This window comes from Battus philenor, unplaced genomic scaffold (assembly GCF_028537555.1).
Source record: "Battus philenor isolate CCGP_79_NKW_IND1 unplaced genomic scaffold, ilBatPhil1.0.hap1 SCAF_5, whole genome shotgun sequence".
Lineage (NCBI taxonomy): Eukaryota > Metazoa > Arthropoda > Insecta > Lepidoptera > Papilionidae > Battus > Battus philenor.
Genome location: NW_027181715.1, coordinates 10,168,016 through 10,188,008, shown reverse-complemented (window position 1 = coordinate 10,188,008; position 19,993 = coordinate 10,168,016). Strand labels below are relative to the sequence as shown.

General features: G+C 33.4%; 1 protein-coding gene across 9 annotated transcripts in view; it reads left to right on the top strand.

Annotated features, from left to right (window-relative positions):
- Positions 1-19,993, top strand: part of mtd (mustard) — a 124,665-nt gene that overhangs the window by 83,512 nt on the left and 21,160 nt on the right. For 4 of the 9 annotated variants that reach the window (XM_068772876.1, XM_068772875.1, XM_068772873.1 and 1 more), the window contains 13 exons: positions 2,153-2,245; positions 3,149-3,252; positions 3,866-4,059; positions 5,502-5,580; positions 6,365-6,520; positions 7,381-7,473; positions 8,392-8,628; positions 10,754-10,948; positions 11,478-11,626; positions 14,350-14,483; positions 15,226-15,388; positions 16,370-16,508; positions 18,055-18,111. In XM_068772876.1, the coding sequence (XP_068628977.1) occupies positions 2,153-2,245; positions 3,149-3,252; positions 3,866-4,059; positions 5,502-5,580; positions 6,365-6,520; positions 7,381-7,473; positions 8,392-8,628; positions 10,754-10,948; positions 11,478-11,626; positions 14,350-14,483; positions 15,226-15,388; positions 16,370-16,508; positions 18,055-18,111 (1,793 nt within the window). Of the gene's footprint in view, positions 1-1,808; positions 2,041-2,152; positions 2,246-3,148; positions 3,253-3,865; positions 4,060-5,501; positions 5,581-6,364; positions 6,521-7,380; positions 7,474-8,391; positions 8,629-10,753; positions 10,949-11,477; positions 11,627-14,349; positions 14,484-15,225; positions 15,389-16,369; positions 16,509-18,054; positions 18,112-19,993 lie in introns of those variants that run through there. The other 5 variants (XM_068772871.1, XM_068772874.1, XM_068772878.1 and 2 more) reach the window with 4 other exon arrangements.

Sequence of the window (19,993 nt, the reverse complement as noted above, 5' to 3'; positions counted from 1 at the left end):
TAATACCTAACTATGAAATAACAATAATGCGCATTATTATTGTAAGAGCTTGGTAATATGTTTTTATTGCTTTGGTATTAATTTATTTCTATTTCATTTAAGAACCATAAAACACTTGATAGGTTTTATTTTAACTCTTAAAAAAGTACAGTTACTCTGCGCTATTCGTAGTGAGTATTGTTTACGGAATCAAAGGCAGAAGAGGGATTTACTTATCGTGCAATGATAATTTTTAATGCCGCTGCAGTGACCACTTAATGTATTGTCAAGTGCGCTCCACTTGACGCTCGACATTTCACTTAAATAATGGGAAATTTATTATTACACGGAATGACAACAACAAATAAACACAGTTTAACATATAATCCCGGAATTGTTATCAAAAGTCCTTATTGCATTATTCTTCATTCAAATCTGAACAAGCAAGATATATTTAATGATTAAAACAAAAATGAACTGATATGCTTAAAGCCACACCACTTAGTTACTATCTGGTTCTTAGGAGAACATTGATTCGACAAGTCTACTACAAAATCTTCAGTGATTTTGAGATAAATTATTTAGACTCGATTGCAGTTAAAGTATAGGCAGCTTAACTCACCATAGAGCAAGTTTAGAGGAAGTTGTATTTATAAGATGCTAATGCCTTTAGGTAAATGCTTCTCTTTTGTCCATCCATACAAAGCGGAACTCAAACAAATTCCCAATAAACTTACAGCGAAGTAATACTTCCTTTGGTGGATAGAGTTTCATTGTGATATATTTATTATTAAAAATTTTGATGCTTAAAACGAACGATGTAAAAGAAAAACATGAAACACAAAACCGCAACGCGGAGATGTTGTCGTTCAACTTTTTACGCTTATTATGTACTATAAAGTTTCGTTACACATTGTTTTTGTTTTATTTGCATAATTCCCATCCATAAACTTCGTGTAAATATGTCTAGTTTTTGTAATAAAAAGGTTAATTTCGAGAATTTAAATTCTTTTTTTCTTCGTCCTTGATTAGTTGAGTAAATCTTAGTTTATTTTTTTGTGACCGATCAATGTAATGAGAAATCATTACTCGCCTTGCTAAAGACGACCTTCGATTTAAACGGTGTATCAACAATCGATAGAATGTTGCTTCAAACTTTCTTTCTAAGCAATCGATTCTTTACTTCGTTTTGTAATGGATAATTATAAAATATGATATGACCACTTTTCATTAGCATTTTGTTAATTAAATACTGTTATTACAATTTATTATTCTATTGCTGGATTATGTTTCTATTGCTAAAGTATGTGTACAACGATTGTATATATTTTTATATAAACACGGCTGCTTGTGCATAGGTCATAAATCCACTGGTAGGACGAAATCCTAAAATTCTAAAGCTAATGAATAATACAGTAAAAAAAAACCTTGTAAATTCCCCGATTCTTTTAGATATATACTTTATCAATCGTTTTTACTTCCAAAACTAAAGATGATTTTTTTGGTATTTATTTCTTCATCTATGTATATATGTGCATATAGCTATTTCTTTAAATAAGCTTAAAATTACTACAATGTATGTTGTTACGAAAACTAATTCCAAACATGCAATCTTTAACGACGTTATAAATATAAGAGAATAAATTACATTGAATCGATTTGATGACAGTAGATCCGATCTATTCAGTATTGTTCGTTCATGAAACAAAACAATAACATTCAGCCTTGATGTTATTCACGTGTGACGTAGTCTTGGAACAATTTCTTCTGCTATTTGCACGGCAAACAAAAGTTACAAGAGCAGTGTCAGCGGGCAGCGGTGGGAGTCGGTCGCGCCACACGGAGACGCGTACTGCGCTAAGTTTCTATTTTGAATTGGCGTCCAACGGCAAATTGTCCCACATTTATTATTGCGCCTAAATTGAAACAATTTTGACACCGGCGCGCGCCGTTGCAGCGATGGATTCGCTTTATCGGCAGAGATAAACGTGCGATGCTAGCGACAACCTATCAGCTGTTCAAGAATGTTCACTTTTGAATTCCTCAAGCGTTGGTATCATGGTTTGTTGCGAATCTTAATTTGAATATGTACTTTGTTTTGTGCCGCCCGTAGCCACAACGATATCAACATATGATGATGTGGTGATGACAATCGTGATGTTTGCATCTTCAGATGGCGACAAGGATTCCGATGGGCCGTCCGAAAGTGGCGACACCACATCCGAGTCCACCCAAGGTGCGCCCAGCGAGCCAGCACAGGAAAAAGGTAATTGTGAATGTATACATAAAGTTTATAACACATACATTCAACTTCGGTAAGAAACAGAATTACGAAAGTTGTTCCAAAAATAATAATAAGGATCCAAAGTGCTTTAAGGAACTTCGTCGTCTTTAAATTAGTTCATTAAATAAAAGATGTGATTCGGTTTGCGTAAATTTCCTTAATTGTAGTGTAAAATTTCGCATTTTTACCGGCGCCTCTTATCGCAACATGTCGGGAGTACGTCGTTATCACGTAGTCGTGCAACCTGCGCTGCACGACCCTCGTTTAGCTTCACCGTAACATACGCGTTAGCTAACTTGTTGAATATTTATTTAACAATATCCTAATTGAAACAATGTAACAAATAATTTGTTACCCTTGTGCGGCTAATCTATTGATAAACAAAACATACGTCAACAGATAAACTCAATTAACCTTAAAACGAAATAAATTAAGAATTCTTTCATCGTGTTTTATATACACGATGATTTGTTATAGATGTAAAAGCTTTGTAGAGGAGAATGTATAGCTCATTCATATATTGACGTTATATGTATAGTATACCCTATCTAAAAATAGCTTACTAAGAAAAATTGTTTTCAAATTTCTAATTACTACCTATTAAAATTTATTATTGTTTATTATCTGTCCCTGCAGATTCTGTACTGCCAGAAGTTATTGCCTTGTCGCATTCCAATAGAAAAAATAAATTCATGTAGCATATTTCATAGTGATCACTTTATAAAGGATTTTTCTTTGCACTAGTAATAAAAAAAATTGTAAATTTGTTAACGTTATAAAACTCAGCGCACCGTTAATGTAATTTTTTATCACTTGTGTTAAAATTTATACTCTAGTTTAACATGTACTAGACTGTTCATTTATATTAGCTTATAAATTACACAGAGATCCTGGACAGCTTGCGGCCGGTTTCGCCCGAGGCGCCTGCCAGCAGCAATGCCCCTCAAAGGTTCCTGAAGATAAACGTGCGCCATATCACCGATGGACAGGTGAACTGATCATATTATATCAACACGGGATCATTTACATTGGCAATTTGTTTACGTCAAGAATATTGCCAGAAGAGCCCAATTTGAAAGAAACTAGTATCACATTCATCTCCCCTATAATAATATACTTTAACTTAAAACTACGAGAGTTCTAACTACCCACTGATCTGAGAAAAATCCACAATAAATTTAGACTTGTTTTTTATGGTCATCTTTCAATTCATGACTAAGCTGTGATAATAAATCACTTAAAAATTCTTCACATTGTAATAAGATTTTTTAGAAGTTTGTTTATCGAACTTCTTAGGCAAAGCAAACTAGGGACACACAATATATTATATACATACAGATGACCGGTGGCTCTGTCGATAATGCTTATGCCTTACGTAGTAGTAAATGTCTTACGGCTTGAATGACGACGTACATGATCTATCTAGCCCGTCTGCAAGGAAGTTGGCTGGGAGTTTTGTGAAAAGTCATGTTGAAGCTCAGAAAATTACGACTATGCTGTCTAGAGTGTCTAAACGTAGAAGATAAAATAAATTTCAATAGAAACTACTAACAATTTTATTTTTTCAGCATAATAATATAAATCTCAATTTCATCCCGACAGGGTGTCGTCTCTGGCGTACTTCTGGTTACACCGAACGCGGTCATGTTCGACCCGAACGTATCCGATGCGCTCGTGATGGAGCACGGCCCGGAGTCGTACGGTGTAATAGCGCCCATGGAGTACGTCGTTAACGCGGCCATATTCTACGACATCGCGCACATGCGTACCCACGGCCCTGACCACAACGCTCACAAGTACGTGCCCATCATTGAATTCTGAACTTCTCTCTTTTTCTTTCTCTCCATGCATTTAATGACAGTTGTTTGCTTTAATTCGAATACAAGAAGCCAATAACTCAAGTTCAATAACTATAAAGATGTGTAAGCTACACGCAAGCGCGGTATACGTCACACACCCTGAGATTGGATAGATGACTTTATTAAGGTCATCAGTAAACGCTGGATGGAGACCGCTTCCAACCAGTCTTATCGGGAATGTACTAAGAATCTATTGGTCCAACAAAGGAAAAATATATCCATAATGAATTTCTTGATAAAATTATGTATAGAGTCAGTGTCATGTCATGTCAATTTACGTAGATCATGTTTAATATAATTTAACCATTTTGAACACAATAATTAACGAGAAATGGTTTATTTTATATTGGCACTTCATCCGCTGAAAAATATGGATGCATCTTTCGACCACATCACGTGATCGCTCCTTACAGCATAAAACATTGTACACCTTCCATTACGTAAACGTCTTGCAAGGCAGCTATTGATTTTGAATGGTCATAAAATTTTCATTCGTAACTACCATTCATATGCATTGCAATGTTTGTTCTCGTACACCGATGAATGGCTTGTTATTTTTCTTATTCGGTCACCGCGCCTTTATTTACACGGACTCGATGAATAATGTATTTACCTTATAACATACGTGAATACAATATGAATACAATATGAGATAATGAATTCGTCTGTCTCTTAACTATCTGTATTCTTATTATTTACAATAGAGTGTTATTATAATAAGAGTAATGTTAAAAAAAACAACTTCCAGGTATGAAAATGGATTGCTATTTTAAACAAATAAAAATGAATGACGAGGTCTAACTATAATTATATACAGTCACTATGTTTGTGTATTATACTTTTTCTTTATTTGGGTCGTATTTTTAGGGGCCTCTTCTGGTTTCTATGTCTTTTATTACCTTATATTTATGGGTTATAAACTGATGTCTTTTATTCCCAATCACACACACATACAAATCTTGCTATCGGTCTTACTCTTCCATTCATATGCCGGGATTTCTTTGATACAAATGTGCTTTCCATAACTTGATTATTACCGCACCAGTAACTCATGGTGAAAATTTAAAATTAATTTGCCCTAAATAATTTTATAAGTAAGTTAATTATTGAATTTTAGACAGGCTAAAAATAATAAGATTCGTAAACAAAATTTTCTCCTCAATTTTTCCGCTAATAAATCGTCATTTGGTTGAACTTTGATTTCGTGTATAACTGTGAAATACTATGAAGTTAATATCAATTTCTTTAACACTCATTTATTGTTAACGAGGTAAAACAGGACTGTAAAATAATATTCTTTAATATATGTAATAATACTGATAGATTGTTGCCCATTGTGCCCTTATAGCAATTATTGAAAATCGTTCTTTTGTTTTCAGGGCAGAACAGGCCGAAATCTACTACATGAATAAATCAGAACATTCGCCGGGCAAAGACTCCCTTCTAGTCAAAGTGAGTGTACGTTTTTTTTCACTTATTTATATACAATTTCACTCGTAATTTGACGCAGTCATTATATTACGTAGTTATATTACTAGTACTTGTAATAAAATTTCTTTTAAATTATTTACAAAACCTAATCCAATCCCACTTCTCTTTCACACGTAACATACTATTTACATTTAAATTTCTTTTATGACATTTATTAGTACATGAGATATTTAAAATACCTGTAAATATATTAGAAGTGTTATTAGTGACGGATTTACATTTTTTGCCTCGAGGATGCATACGGTAACGATCCTTCTCTTTTAGTTTCACGTAAAGCTAAACCTCTTCTTGTTAACGAATCTCTACTATTAGCGGAATCACGGTACGGGACGGTAGTTTATAGAATAAGGAGTTCGCCTAGTTTTTATGTCGCTTAGGAGAACTGAAGCGACTAGAAATATGAGTCCCCAAAAAAAGGCCTCTGCTTACTCGAGAGGATCGTGTCTAGTGTGAAGAATAATATATTTATTGCTCATAACATAATTATAATTATTTATTTAAACAAAGTAGCTTAAAAAAACTACACTGATTATAAAGACACACACACAATTATTTAAAAAATTGTGATATAAAAAACATTCCTTCCGTATGCACGCTCGCAAGTGTATGTGTTTTTGTGTTTCATATGCAAGCCACTAGTTCAAAAGCGTCGGGCTATGTCTTCGTTAGCACGCGTTTTATGCATTTTTTATCACACCAAAAGCGTAAATTAGTAAACATTCGTTACGCTACGTATATGATGTTTACTCAGGACGAGACGTTCCCGGAGTTGCAGGCAGCTAGCGGCGAGGCCGAGGAGCCTGCAGCGGGAGAGGAACGGCCCGGCTCCGGAGAGACCGAGGATCGCGGCGGCGCGGCCTTCCCCAAGGCTTTCGAGAGGGAACTCGTCACTCCCACCGCTCTTCAGGTAACAATTGACAATAATAGAATAAATTTAAGTTATCCACAGAAGAAACTAAGCTACTAACATAGCTCGATGAATTGGAAGTGATCAGGGAGACGGTGCAACCGATGGCTGATGAGTCCTGACGGTTCTCTAGGTGTACCGACGGCATAGTTAAGACTGTGTAAAGTCGCTGTATGCGGGCAGCGCAAAATCAGTTATCGAGGCAATCTTTGGCGGAAGCCCATGCCATGCAGTAGGTCTGTCGGCTGTTACGGTGATGATGATCTTTCTCCCTGCATCGTATTCCACTCTATTGAGGATCGTAGCTCTTTTTGGAAATTTTATGGCGCACTACGTTACGTCATTTGTGCCGGACAAATGCCTATAAGTCTATTAATACCGACATCAAATCTATAAATTCACGAAATATATTTGTATAATCACATGACAAGCTTTGACTAAACCAGAATTCTCTGTATCTAAACTCTTAATTACTATAATTATCGATAAGTTTTACATATAAAATATTGAGTAGTGATATCACTATAAGCACATTAATTATTTACAACTCTACTCAGAAATTGACTAACAGCTTGATCTCAACGCGTGGGCTTTAACTATTAACTAAAACAATATTTTTATTTTAATTATGTACGTGTGTTATTTATTGCCTATTATCTTTATTTGACTTAGTTAAGATCGTCGAAAGACGCTGGATGCAAAAAGAATGCTGCTTTCGATCGGTCCTATTGAAAACCTTTAAGGGAGCTCTAGGTTCATCAGTGGACGTCTTATGATAAAAAAATGACGATGTTGTTCGTTAATTTCGTATTTTATTCGAATGAATTATAGTTGAACATGTTTATCGTTTTGTCCCACAGCAACAGACAACAGAAGAGAGGCGGAAATCTTTACTAGATCATCACTGGGCTATTCCGAGTAAAGACCGAATGTCCATCGATCAAGGAAGTGAAGTAAGTAATTTTTTTATCATAACAAGATTTATTATTTTTAAAAACAGTATGAGTGTGATGGATGAATAATTTGTCAACCAGTAAACAAAGGCTACCAAATCAAACAATTATGACAGATAATATTTTTAAAAGATCTGTAACTTTATTTTTAATTTCTAAAATAATTCCATTACGTAAATTTTTTTAATGTTACTATTTATAAAGTGTTTGCTTATGAAAATTGTTATTACATGATTTGATTTTACCTATATTAATCAAATAATTTTTAGAATTATTTGCAAAATCTGAAAATAAAAATTACTATTCTCAGAATAAATATCACACCGATATATAGCTTTATGTGTAGCGTTTGTCAGCAAAAATCTGTAAAGTTTTACATCTGTTTTCAATTATTTTCAAAATAATTGAATTACTATAATTTAACATTAGTTTTTTTTTCCTATTGAAATGCAACAGGCCAATTACTTGTGACAGCATAAAGTCTCAATTAATCTCAGACATTGTAAACAATAATTGGTTTTAAAATGTAATAATACGAATTTTGAAAATTCTTTTCTTACTGTATTATCATAACTTGTTTATTATCTCTGAATCTGACTCCTCTTGGATAGAGTGAACATTCATTGACAGCAAATGACCTACATGTAACTAATCACCCTGTATTTTTTTAATCATCTATGCTAATGATATTGACAGAATATTATACATATCTGTTAAGAATTTTCCACTAAAAGAAATTATTCCCTTACGTAACAGAGAAGTCAATAATACAATATTTGTTAAACTGTAGATAGCGACTGTAGTTTATTTGAAATTAAGTCGTTGTTGAAGCGGTTGTCGTAGAAATGATTAAATTTGAAACTTTTACATTATAGCCAGGGTGATTCCTTATATAAAACGTTGTTTTTTTTTTTCAAGGTGTCATCGAACGCGGACCAAGGCAAAGATGAGAGCTTGGAAGTGTGCGTGTCATCGGAGCGCGCTGAGAGCGCCGCGGGCGAAGTTGCCGAGGTGGAGCCTGTTGAAGTTGTAGAAGGGGGCGAAGACGAAGTTCCTAGAGACGCGGCGCGTCACCTTGTCAAGCTCTCGTACCACGACTCCGGCATTGATATCCGCGACCCAATGCTTCATGTCACACCTGTCAACTCTAAGAAGGTAAAGCTGTTCTTTTGATATAAACAGGGACAGGGCAGGGAAAACATACCAAGTATAGAATGTCAGTACCTACTATCAAGAACATTTTAACTAAATAGTACTGTGTAGTGGCCAGTAATACGGGACGTTCTGAAGTGAACTCGATAACTTCGTCAGGTCACCGTGATTTAATTGAATTTGATTGGTTAGGGGGCGTAGTTAGACCAATAGAAAGAGATGTATCATTATTAAACATAAACGGACTTTATTTTTTTATTCTTTACTGTTACTCGCTACTGTTATCACTAAGGTAGATGTCACATCTAAATTCGCGACACAGAAATAATATTATTCGGGGCTCTATATTAAATTAAGGTAGGTTATACCACTTACGCAGTTAACGGCTGTCTTATAACTATTAATATTAATAAAGCTAAAATTCATGTTGAGAACATTTGTCAGATTTTATAATATCAATAGAAGCTACCTTTTCAAATGGCCGTCTACTCCAATTCAGGCAAGGTTTAGAATAGCTGTTATATCGACGAAGCACGCGTGCCTAGATCCTGTAAAGAAGGCTTTGTTAAGCACCTTCATCGGAAAAAAAAAGTGGTAATTAGTAATAAATAAAAAAAGTACCAAGTAAGTAGTTTAAGATAGGACACGATATCTGCACAAAATTGTTATTGAAAAAATAATACCTCCTTGCCAGTGCGAATGAAATAATTAAAAATGACTTGAATGCTCACCTACCTCAATCCAAGTGAATCTATGAGTGCTAAACCGAAACCACGTTGTGACAGAAAAAACGAACATAATTCGTCACATAACAGTAATAATCATGTAAACATTTGTCTTGACAATGTGTGAAGATATTATAATGGTGGACAACCATTAATTAAATTATTTTATTCTGAACCACAATTGTAAATGTAAATTTAACTCTCAATAAAAAAAAATAGATATTTTCTACTACAACACAGTTTCTAATATATGCATGTCATATTTCATCTTCGATGTCGTTTCAGCCAATAAACGTCCACTGCAAGCAATAGGCCTTCCCTAAAGATTTTTATGAGAGGATATATCACAGTGTGGTATTATGGTATGCAGATGTCGCTGCTATCCATTATTTTGAAACTTGTTTGTGTGGCAAATCTATATCATTAATGCATAGTGTGAATTATATAAAATTGTATCCATAGAATTGAACCCGAAACCTACAATCGCAAGTCCACTACCGCCGCGTTACCACTGCTCATTTTGTTATTTAATCAAAAGTAGAATTATGAGAAAAAATGTATAAAGATATATTTAAATATAATTATGAATGCAAGTATACAATTTTTACCAATTCAACTCACTTGTTTCATAGCAACTTTAAAATATGCAATATATATTGATATAAAACATTAAAGTAACTGCAACCATACTCCAACTGGGTAAATAAAATGTAATAAATTTTAGGATACACATTCAATTTCATCGCTGTCGTCAGATCACGAAGAGTACTATCATGCGATTGATATATGTCATGAACATTGTTATCATGCCATTGACACAATAATGGAGACAGCAGAGACTGACGTTTCCATGTTCGACGCGAATTATGAAAAGAATTTTCATGAGAACTTCTACGTCGAATATCACGATGTTGATATGACTTCTTGCATTTGCCACGAAGAGGTGAGGCGGTTATGGGCGGGGGAGGTTCCTTGTACTTTCCTACAACTTCTGGCGAAGGACTTTACAAAAAATACTACTTTGTTTGTGTGTTTATATGTGTTTTTGTTATTTTAATAAACTTTAATAGGTTTTGCGAGGACTTCTTGCTGTATTTTATTATGTATCTTTTGTATCTTTTGATTTTTTTTCAAATCTTCAAATGTTTAAAGATCTTTTTTCTGTATGTTGACACTATGTGATGTTTTATTTCCTTGTTAAAACATTAGTTGTACCATATATTTTAAAAGATTTATATTGTGATATTTTTAAAACAACCAATAATATTAAAAATAGAATGTTTTAAATAAATTTATTTTTGTGACACAATTTATGCTAGAGCATAAAATTGTCGTTAACTAAAGATTTAACATATTTTCTATTTATCTTTAAGTATTTACTGATTTATATATATATTTAACAGGTGTATAGTGATGCAGACATTGTTTTGTCTGCGGAGTGGGTCCCACCGGTGTGCTTGCCTCGCGCTGAACCGCCGTTGTCCGCACCGCCGCTCGGAGAAAATGAGAGGACACCACGCAAACCCGCCGCTGTCTCTTTCTCTCTTGACGGAAACAACCAAAAGGAGGAAATTGGAAAACCTGATAAGAAAAACAAGGTTTGATTATTGAAGATTTAATAAAAGAATACGAATCGGTTCATCTCACTGTCAATTTCGCTAATTATGGATCTCTAGTCACTATAGTGCCGTCGAAACAGCTTTACCGCGCCTTAGGAAAGTGCAGCGCGGTGGGGGCCGAGAAAGAACATGAACCGCACGTCCGCTGCGAGCGTTAACAGTGGATTAACGGCACGAAACGGAATGGCCGATAATTCCCCCGTCACGCCGCGCACATACTTAAGGCACGGTACAGTTGTTTCGGTAGCACTAAAATGTTTATTATTTATTATTCACATTTTTTGTAGATAATTACTTTTTTAACATGGTAGTAAATCGTCTTAAATATCTACGCCATATCAATTGACACTGTACAAATAGGATTACAGTTGGATTGTAAATTTTATCAGTCATTGTTTTTATTTGAAAATAAACACTCCCCTTGTTCTTCTTTATCTTCACTTATCTACACTGACAGATTAGAATGAAAACTACAGCAAATACTCCTGACACAATTACTTTGTTATAGATGTTGAAGAGGCTGTCTTATCCACTTTCGTGGGTAGAAGGTCTAACCGGCGAAGGACCTACTGGAGCCAGCCAGGGCTCCCAAAGTGACTCGCTTCCGACGTCCGCCGATAGTCACAACACCAGTGTCTTTTCTAAAGTGTTCAACAGGTAAGTTGAGGTCGTTGTTTATTTATTACTCGATTAATATAAGAATAATTTCTACTTAAAATTCTACCATTTTTAGTTTCGTAAAACAGTTTACAGTTCACAACCTATTTCGATTTTCAGTATTCAAAGTACTAAATTATCTTTCATACAATTAATTATTACACAATTCTGTGTGTTGTAATAATCCTTTGTGTTATTGCAAACACTTCTTATTATTATTTTTTCGTTTAATTTTTATTGTTACTAGAAAAATTACGCATTAAACAAAAAAAACTTGAGAAACACAAAGACAAGATTAATTATGCAATAGTTAATAATAATAAAAAACTTAAAATAATATTGGTTCACACAAACGATGTGCAATTAACATTCAATTATTTACACTTTATCTCTTCATTACTATGAATATATCACAATCAAAAATGACCTATTGTTCAATGACAGCCGTGTTCTTAAGTATCATTTATTACTAACGATCAAGTCAAAATTTCCATAAGGTTATAAATATCTTTTACAATTAAAAAAGTTATATATGTGTTGAAAGACTTCAATGTTTCATCCTTTTAAGATTGATCTATATACTAATTGTGACCTCAATGTCACCTGGAATTTATTCTTTCCCATCATTACACTCACACAAACAACTTTATGGTCAATCTGTCCTTATGTACTGGTTTGTTTAGTCTGCGGTATTATTTATAGCCTTCATAATAATTTGTTTTACTATATATACAATAAAGATAATGCAACGTATTATCTCTATTGCACATTTAATTAAGATAGGAATTTATATTAATTATATGATATGTTTTGTAAATTTCATACATGTCACTTACATTCAGTACATATATGTCTTTTTCAATTATAATTTTTGACATCATAAATAATATTTACATAAACATTTTTTTGTAAAGATGTAAATTTAACTAATAGTGAATAATATTTTACAACACAATGAAATATTTTGTAAAATCTTTAATTATATTTGGCAACACTAATTTTTGTTGCATGGTCAGCCTGAGTATACACCGTAGCATGATTATTCTAATAAAATCTGGATGAATCCTATAAAATCTGTATCACACGGAAAACTTTTCTATAATATACCAATACTTTTTTTGTTTAAAATATACACCCTGGATATGCTACTAAATTATTAAAAAAAATCCTAAATTTTTCCTTTGCTACCGTGGATGCTAACCGGAATCTACCCAAATGATCTCGACACCACTGCGTTCATTGACAATATGCCATAGCTCACCAATGAACCTAGTGGAGTTCGGTACTGGTTTGTTCCTGAGTAAAACCCCATCAGAGGAGGCGCCACACGACGTGTTCTCTACATCGGGGTACGTGAGCCCACGCTGCCAATGTCAATCGATGTGCGAAGTCCGTATTGTGTTGCCTTAAGGCCCTGAGATTGGACCCCAACTATCCTTCACTTTTATGACCTTTGTTATACACATTGAATTTTTAAAATATTTATACATATATATATATATATATTTATTTGTTTATACATTAATCTCGTTTTCTAACAAATTACTTGGAATTATATCATTATTAATTAATAATTTAAAGAATTCTGGAAAGATTTTGAAAATAATAAGTTGTTCGGAAATCTTATTAAGTTTTTATTTATTTAAAATTCAGTGTGTATGTTTATAGACTAGTTGAATTAGATAAAAAAAATGTTACAATATTGAGCTAGATTTCAATGTCTCATTACTAAATAAATTGGTAAAAATTATTAAGTACAAATTTATTGTTATTGTATTCTAAATATTATCTCAGTGAAAGATTATTTTGGATTTAACCAATTTATTTAAGTTAGAATTGTTAGAATGTTGTGGTCCAATGTACAGCCTCTTCCGTACCACTGTTTTTGTATTTAGGATTCTCCACTTATTGTGTCTGTTGTTTCTAAAGCGTTTGAATTTTAGATGAATGTCCAGAATTCAACTGTTGCTTCACTTGGCAATAAAGAGTTTGCATGTTTTATTGTGTTAGGATTGTAATCTGTTCGGAGTATTGTATCATGGCCATTATCAATATTGACGTCGCCGGTGCACCGCTATACGACACGCCTTGCAAACAAAGATATATTACAAAAGTGCATTAAAGCTATATTTGGCTTTATATATGTTAAAAATTCAACTTGCTAAATGCTACAAAGTCAAACTAAGTTAGTTTACAATTAATTTAGTTTTGCGACGATAATATAATGTTTTGATGTTTACGACACTTGTTCAAAGCTTTTTTCTGCAGAGGAATTAAGGCGAATAGAAGTCTTATCAACAATAATGATAATAGTTTCCTAACAAACGTAGTATTTGCGTTTACTGTGTGCATGTAAGAAAAGGCTTGGCGTTATGGCGTGGCGCTAGCTCCCGGTTTCATCATCAATTTTATAATCGCTTAAGGATGTTGAAAGATTTTCCCTGATATAATTCATCAGACACTTACCATGAACATTTTGCTGGCACCCTCCTGGTAATTTACGAGTTTTGCGGCATTCAGCATGTTGTTATATGTTAATTGTTATATCACTGAGTGATCTTAATTTCACGTTAACTTTTTTAATTATTGTTCCGAATTCTTTCACAGGTAAAGCAACTGGAATTTTGAATTTATGTGCAACTTCACAATGATTTATAATATTTTGACTTGTATTACTCCGTCAGGTTACTGTCAATGTTCTATAATATGTGATATTTATACAGGCGCAGTTCATTGGGAGGTTTTGGTCGTTCCCATACTAAATCGACCTCTTCCAGTGGTTCTACTCAACCTAGACTGGACTATCGCAGCATGGTGTCGGTGGACGATATGCCCGATCTCTTTGCATCATTTGATAGTAAGTGTTAATTGTTGTTTTATATTAGATAAAAATTGTACGATTGAACGTATAATCAAATATAGACTACACTCTTAAAGGATTGTAGATAAGACAATTAGTCCTTATTTATATATGGTGATTAGTGTAATTGCTTTAGAATCGTGAATATATAGCACATTTGCTCTTAATTAATGTGTCGTACACTCTTTATACGATGATTGAAAAAAAATAATTACGTGATATTATAGTGAAAAATGCGTTTTCAAAATTCGAATTACTACGTATTTCGGTTAATTATTGTTTACCATCTATCCCTAAGGGCTTTGTACTGCGAGAAGTTGTATGAATACTACAGACCAATAAAAACATAAGTTAATGTAAAATAATTCAAAGTGATCGCTTTATACAGGTGGAAATAGGTGTAAAAGTTTCAAGCTTTTTGCTCACTAATTAAGTTATACATTGACCGCTTTAAAACTTTTGCATCTGTAATATTAAGTGAATCATACTAGTACAGAGTTTTTTTTTTCTGGGAAACTATATCTAATATAAATTTGTACTAATGTATAGTTATGTACAAAGATACAGGTATTTTACGGAAAAGTCTGAAAAATGTGAATCTTCACGTCTACAAAGTTGTAACCTGAAACATATTACTAGTTTGTTTTTTATTATTAGTTTGTGTTTAAAATAATTATATTATTTACTCGGCATGTTTTGAGATTTTGATACATAGAAATAATAACTTGTTAATTTATAGAACTGATTCCACGTCCGGCGCGCCCAAGCGACGATCCGCCATTGTACTTGCGCCTGCGCATGGGCAAGCCTGCTGGACGCCCACTTCCTCGCTCCACTCAACTAATGTCCTATGGACGCAAGCGCATGAAGCCCGAGTACTGGTTCGGCATCCCGAGGAACAGGTTCGTGTACATCATATTTACAAAAGGATGTAATTCATAGAGCAAATATTACCGTTATGTAATGCATATACAGTCCGTTCGTTTCTCGCGAATATGAAATATATCGTTATATACAGGTTGATCGGTAATAGATGTAAAAGCTTTAAAGGGGATAATGTATAGCTCGCTTGTCAGTTAATAGTTTACAAGATTTTACACCTATTCACAATCACCCCTTATAAAATTATCACAAGACAGGACAAACTCTACAGAGACAGATATTAAACAATAATTAATATGTTGTAATCCAAATTTTGAAATCATTCTTTGTTACTATATTATCTTTACTGTTTTTATTATTATAGAAACCATTAATTTTTCTTTGGGTTTACTCTATGTTGACAGTGCGTGAACTCTACATTTTTTATCTTTTTCCTAACGAACCAATCTGTATAATATACGTAAGTCCTTTCGCCATAAAAATAAACTGTAATTGCGTAAACAATCTATTGTTACAATAAGCCTCGTTTATTTGTCACGAATATGAATTATATTAAAATATATACGTCATTAAAAGCATTAATTTTTCACAGTGCAGATGCGATTTGTGGCTTTTGTACCTATTGAACGCATTCTTCTTTTTGTTACATACTTCGGATGTACATACTTTACTGGTGATAACACCTCTCGTATATGAAGTGAAGGCTTGTTTAGCTGTTTGAATCTCATATTTCTACTGTTTATAACAATTTATACCATTAGTTCACGTTAGTAAACTTATCTTTTGTTTCTTTGAATAATCGTGTGCCTCTGTGATCCGTCATTTGCCACAGCTTATTATTTTTAGAACTTTTCAAAATCTAAATTATTTAATTTTGTTTAAGTTAAAAAAGGAAAATTTATGACTGCCAATAGAATATCTATAAAGGAAATGATATATTACATGCGTTTGAACCGTATCTCATGTAAAATGAACTTATTTATATTTTTTATCATTGTCAGGGTGGACGATTTGTACAAGTTCCTGACCCACTGGGTCCCGAGCCGCTACGGACCTTTGGGTGACGTCACCGCGCAGGGCTACGAACTTATAGACAGCGACACCGAATGGGACGACGAGGACACTAAGCCCGGGATCAAGGTACAACTACAAACCTTCTTTACCTCATTAATAGTAGCTTAGCATAACGTAATATTTTAAAAGTTAAATCAAAATACTCTCAGATATTTACATAAGTGTTTCGTGAAAAATAAAATTTTGACAAACATTGTTTATTTATATATTTACATAATAAAGACAAGCTTGATATACCTATCTTTGGGCTTCATAAAGAGAAGCTTGTAACTCCCTTTTCTAGGCTCTATCAACTTAGTGGAGTTACCACTACAAAATAGTATATATAAAAAATGATAAAAGAAATCCTAATATAGTGTTAAGGATTTTAAGTTAAGCTTGGAAATTATTATTTTTTTCTATAGATATTTAAGAAAGTGTATCAAAAAATATACACTGAGTTGTGAACACTTCTTAAATAAGGTCCTATATAGAACATTTATAGAGACTTACTTTGTATTAAAGGATGCTAATCTTAGAGAACTCAATTTTATGTCATTTAGTCCGAAGTGAATAAAAATATGAATAAAAAAAAGTGGATAGGGAATTTAGAATTAAAAGTAAATATCCAATTAATTTGTTGATAATTAACCGTTTATAATCGGAAAGTAAGTAACAATCTCATTTATTATGAAATCAACGTACGTCATAGTGCAGGTTCGATTTGTCGCGGCTAATGGTGTACCGAGCCGGCGATATCGAAGCTAATCTAACACGCACACGCCTCGAGGGCTCGCGCGATGTGTGCACGCCAACATCAAAGTTTCACATTCAAACTAATATCGTAGGTGTGTCATCTGATGGCAATAATCGTCTACATGATTAAACTGCTCTATAACATTTATAAAAGTAAATTTAATCGTTCTAACAATTTATCGCAATAATTATTGGCAGATAGTTTGAATAGCTTAATATTTATATATTTCATAGGCTTGTAATCTGTCCCATAAATCAACGTTATTCAAGGTTAATGACATTGAAAAAAATATATGCAATTAGTTGTTATTTCCATAACTCTAACTACAGTATTTTTACTTATCTATTTTTTTACAGTGAACTAACCCTGTAAACGGCAGACAAGAAATCATACATACTGCAATTGTCTGATTTTGAAATAAAAAAATTGCTTTTGTCAAACCACAACGGAACTTAACCGACTTTATTAAAAATGTATTAAGCAACGTGCTGATATGTATTTTCTCGAATTAGCCCTTACCTTCCCTATAACCCAATTTTAAGTAAACTTTGATATATGTGACGCTGTTAATTAAAATACTGTATTTAGATTGTAGGTAACGGATTGTTTTGCCAAACCACAAACCAAAGTTATGATAATCTAATAACAGAACAGCTGGATATTGGTTTCAAAATATTCATTTCATCAAGTTATGTAATTATTTATGAATCAACAAGAACTGGGCGTTGATTTTTTATTACTTACTGTCGCATACAAAGGCATGATAAGTCTTCACGCTACCATCGTTCAAGATAAATACTTGACGTCACAGTCTGAAAACTTCGAATTAGTGGTGTAATTTTAACGTCATCTACAACGAGCTATTTTGGTTCGCAGGGCGAGCGTACCGGCAGCTCCGGCGATGTATCGGACATTACTAGAGAGTCGTGGGAGGTAAGTAATATATTTCAAATGTGCAACTGTTTCAAATTTTTAATGAATATAACACGTGTGTCTACAATGCTTTATATAACACAACGTAATACGACAACGCATCTGTCGCACATTCCATTACAGTACACATGAAACATTATTTACTAACTTCAAATACAAACAGTGCTCTAAAAGTACATAAATGTCGAACACTAATTTGTTTTATTATGAAACGATAGATATTAATCGAATCGATCTATGCATATAAATTGTTTTTAGTACATTCACACTTCTTAACATCGATATTCGTGTCAATTGAATTATTTTACGTAATTTATGTACACAAAATAGTAATGGCGTATCGTTCGATGATTTTTGTGTCTGTTACAAATATATCATATTACGTGTAAAATTTAAATTTATTACAGAATAATATAATAGTTGTTAACAATTGAGGCAACATAGGAATGTAAAAAACATTTTATTTTTATGTCGGTAAACATTTTGACAACACATCGATACACATTGATTTAAAGGACAATAACAACATAATTGACTCATGTGTAATGTATTCTAATGTATGATGCGATTGCGCATAGCTGCTGAAGGCGCCGTACGTCAAAATATATTCCATAATGAAGAGCCAGGCTGAGGCCCTGGGCGACTCGCTCGGCGAGGAGCCCCGCCCGGAGGTATCGTTTGTAACGCGTGCACCAAAGGCAAATAGAACTCGGATAAACAATTGGATCATACTAGATAAAAGCGTCACTGGGGTTCTTCCGCCATTTCTGCCGCCTTTGTGTCTGATGTGTGCATTATCGAAGAGCGGCAGCCCTTGCCAAAGTCACCTTTTGGTGGCCTTGAGCCTAGTCACTGCATAGATCGTCCGCCAAAGCAATCAAATCAAAGCCCGGCGGCCACCCAATCCGATGAAATAGTAATATGTAACGACCCGAATCTAGGCTCTCCCGGGAGCTGTCGAGTTTCCTTAAAGGGGATTTTGGCGACTCTGCGCCCTGGTAATTTCAATTGAGCAGAAATAAAAGTTAATAAAAAAGATAAACAATAATACATTTCCTTCATATTGCACAATTGTTGCGTATACAATGAAATTGTCTTCAAGTTCTATTTGCCTTTTATCCGTTCAATGTAGCAATTACGCACTTAGTGAAATGAAAATGCACAAATTTTATTCCCTCACTAAATTTATTGAATGTTAATAGTGGCTCCGTATTTTAGTTATTTCATTGTTATTGTCTATTATACATTTTATTAACTGGTGCAGCTAATTAATGCTGCTTGCATTAGCGCTAAGCAGATTTTAGCAATTTTACTAAAATTGTGGATACGAAGTAATTGTTCGATAAGATAAATCAATATCTTACATCCGTTTTGTTTTAAATTTAAAGTATATTGCGCTATAAATTTTACAACAGATAATACACAACCAACAATAGCAGTAATTGTAATAATATTTATTTTTACAGTGCTTTCCAACCTTTAATCGTTCTTATACCTCGTAGTAAAAGTTATCATTTATGATTACCCGTGCTCTGATAATTCTATACTTCTCAAAACGTGTGAAGTCGGTGTTATTGTCAATCTTAACTTTGATATATACGTAGTACTGTCTCCAAAGACTTGTGATGACCTATAGGGAGTTACTGTAGAAGCCTTTTTATGTGCATTAACAATATTTACTTATTTCTTAATAAAAAATTTACGAAAATATTTTTATAACATTTGGTGGTCTTTAGTTCATTTTAAAATATGTTACAGACATAAAACACTATAATAAAGTTATTCAAAATATATAATTTAAGGGCGGTATTTTTCTTTATAACTTAGGCTTTAATAAAAACACTGTAGAGGATAGGCATACTATTGTAGAAGTATGTTTATG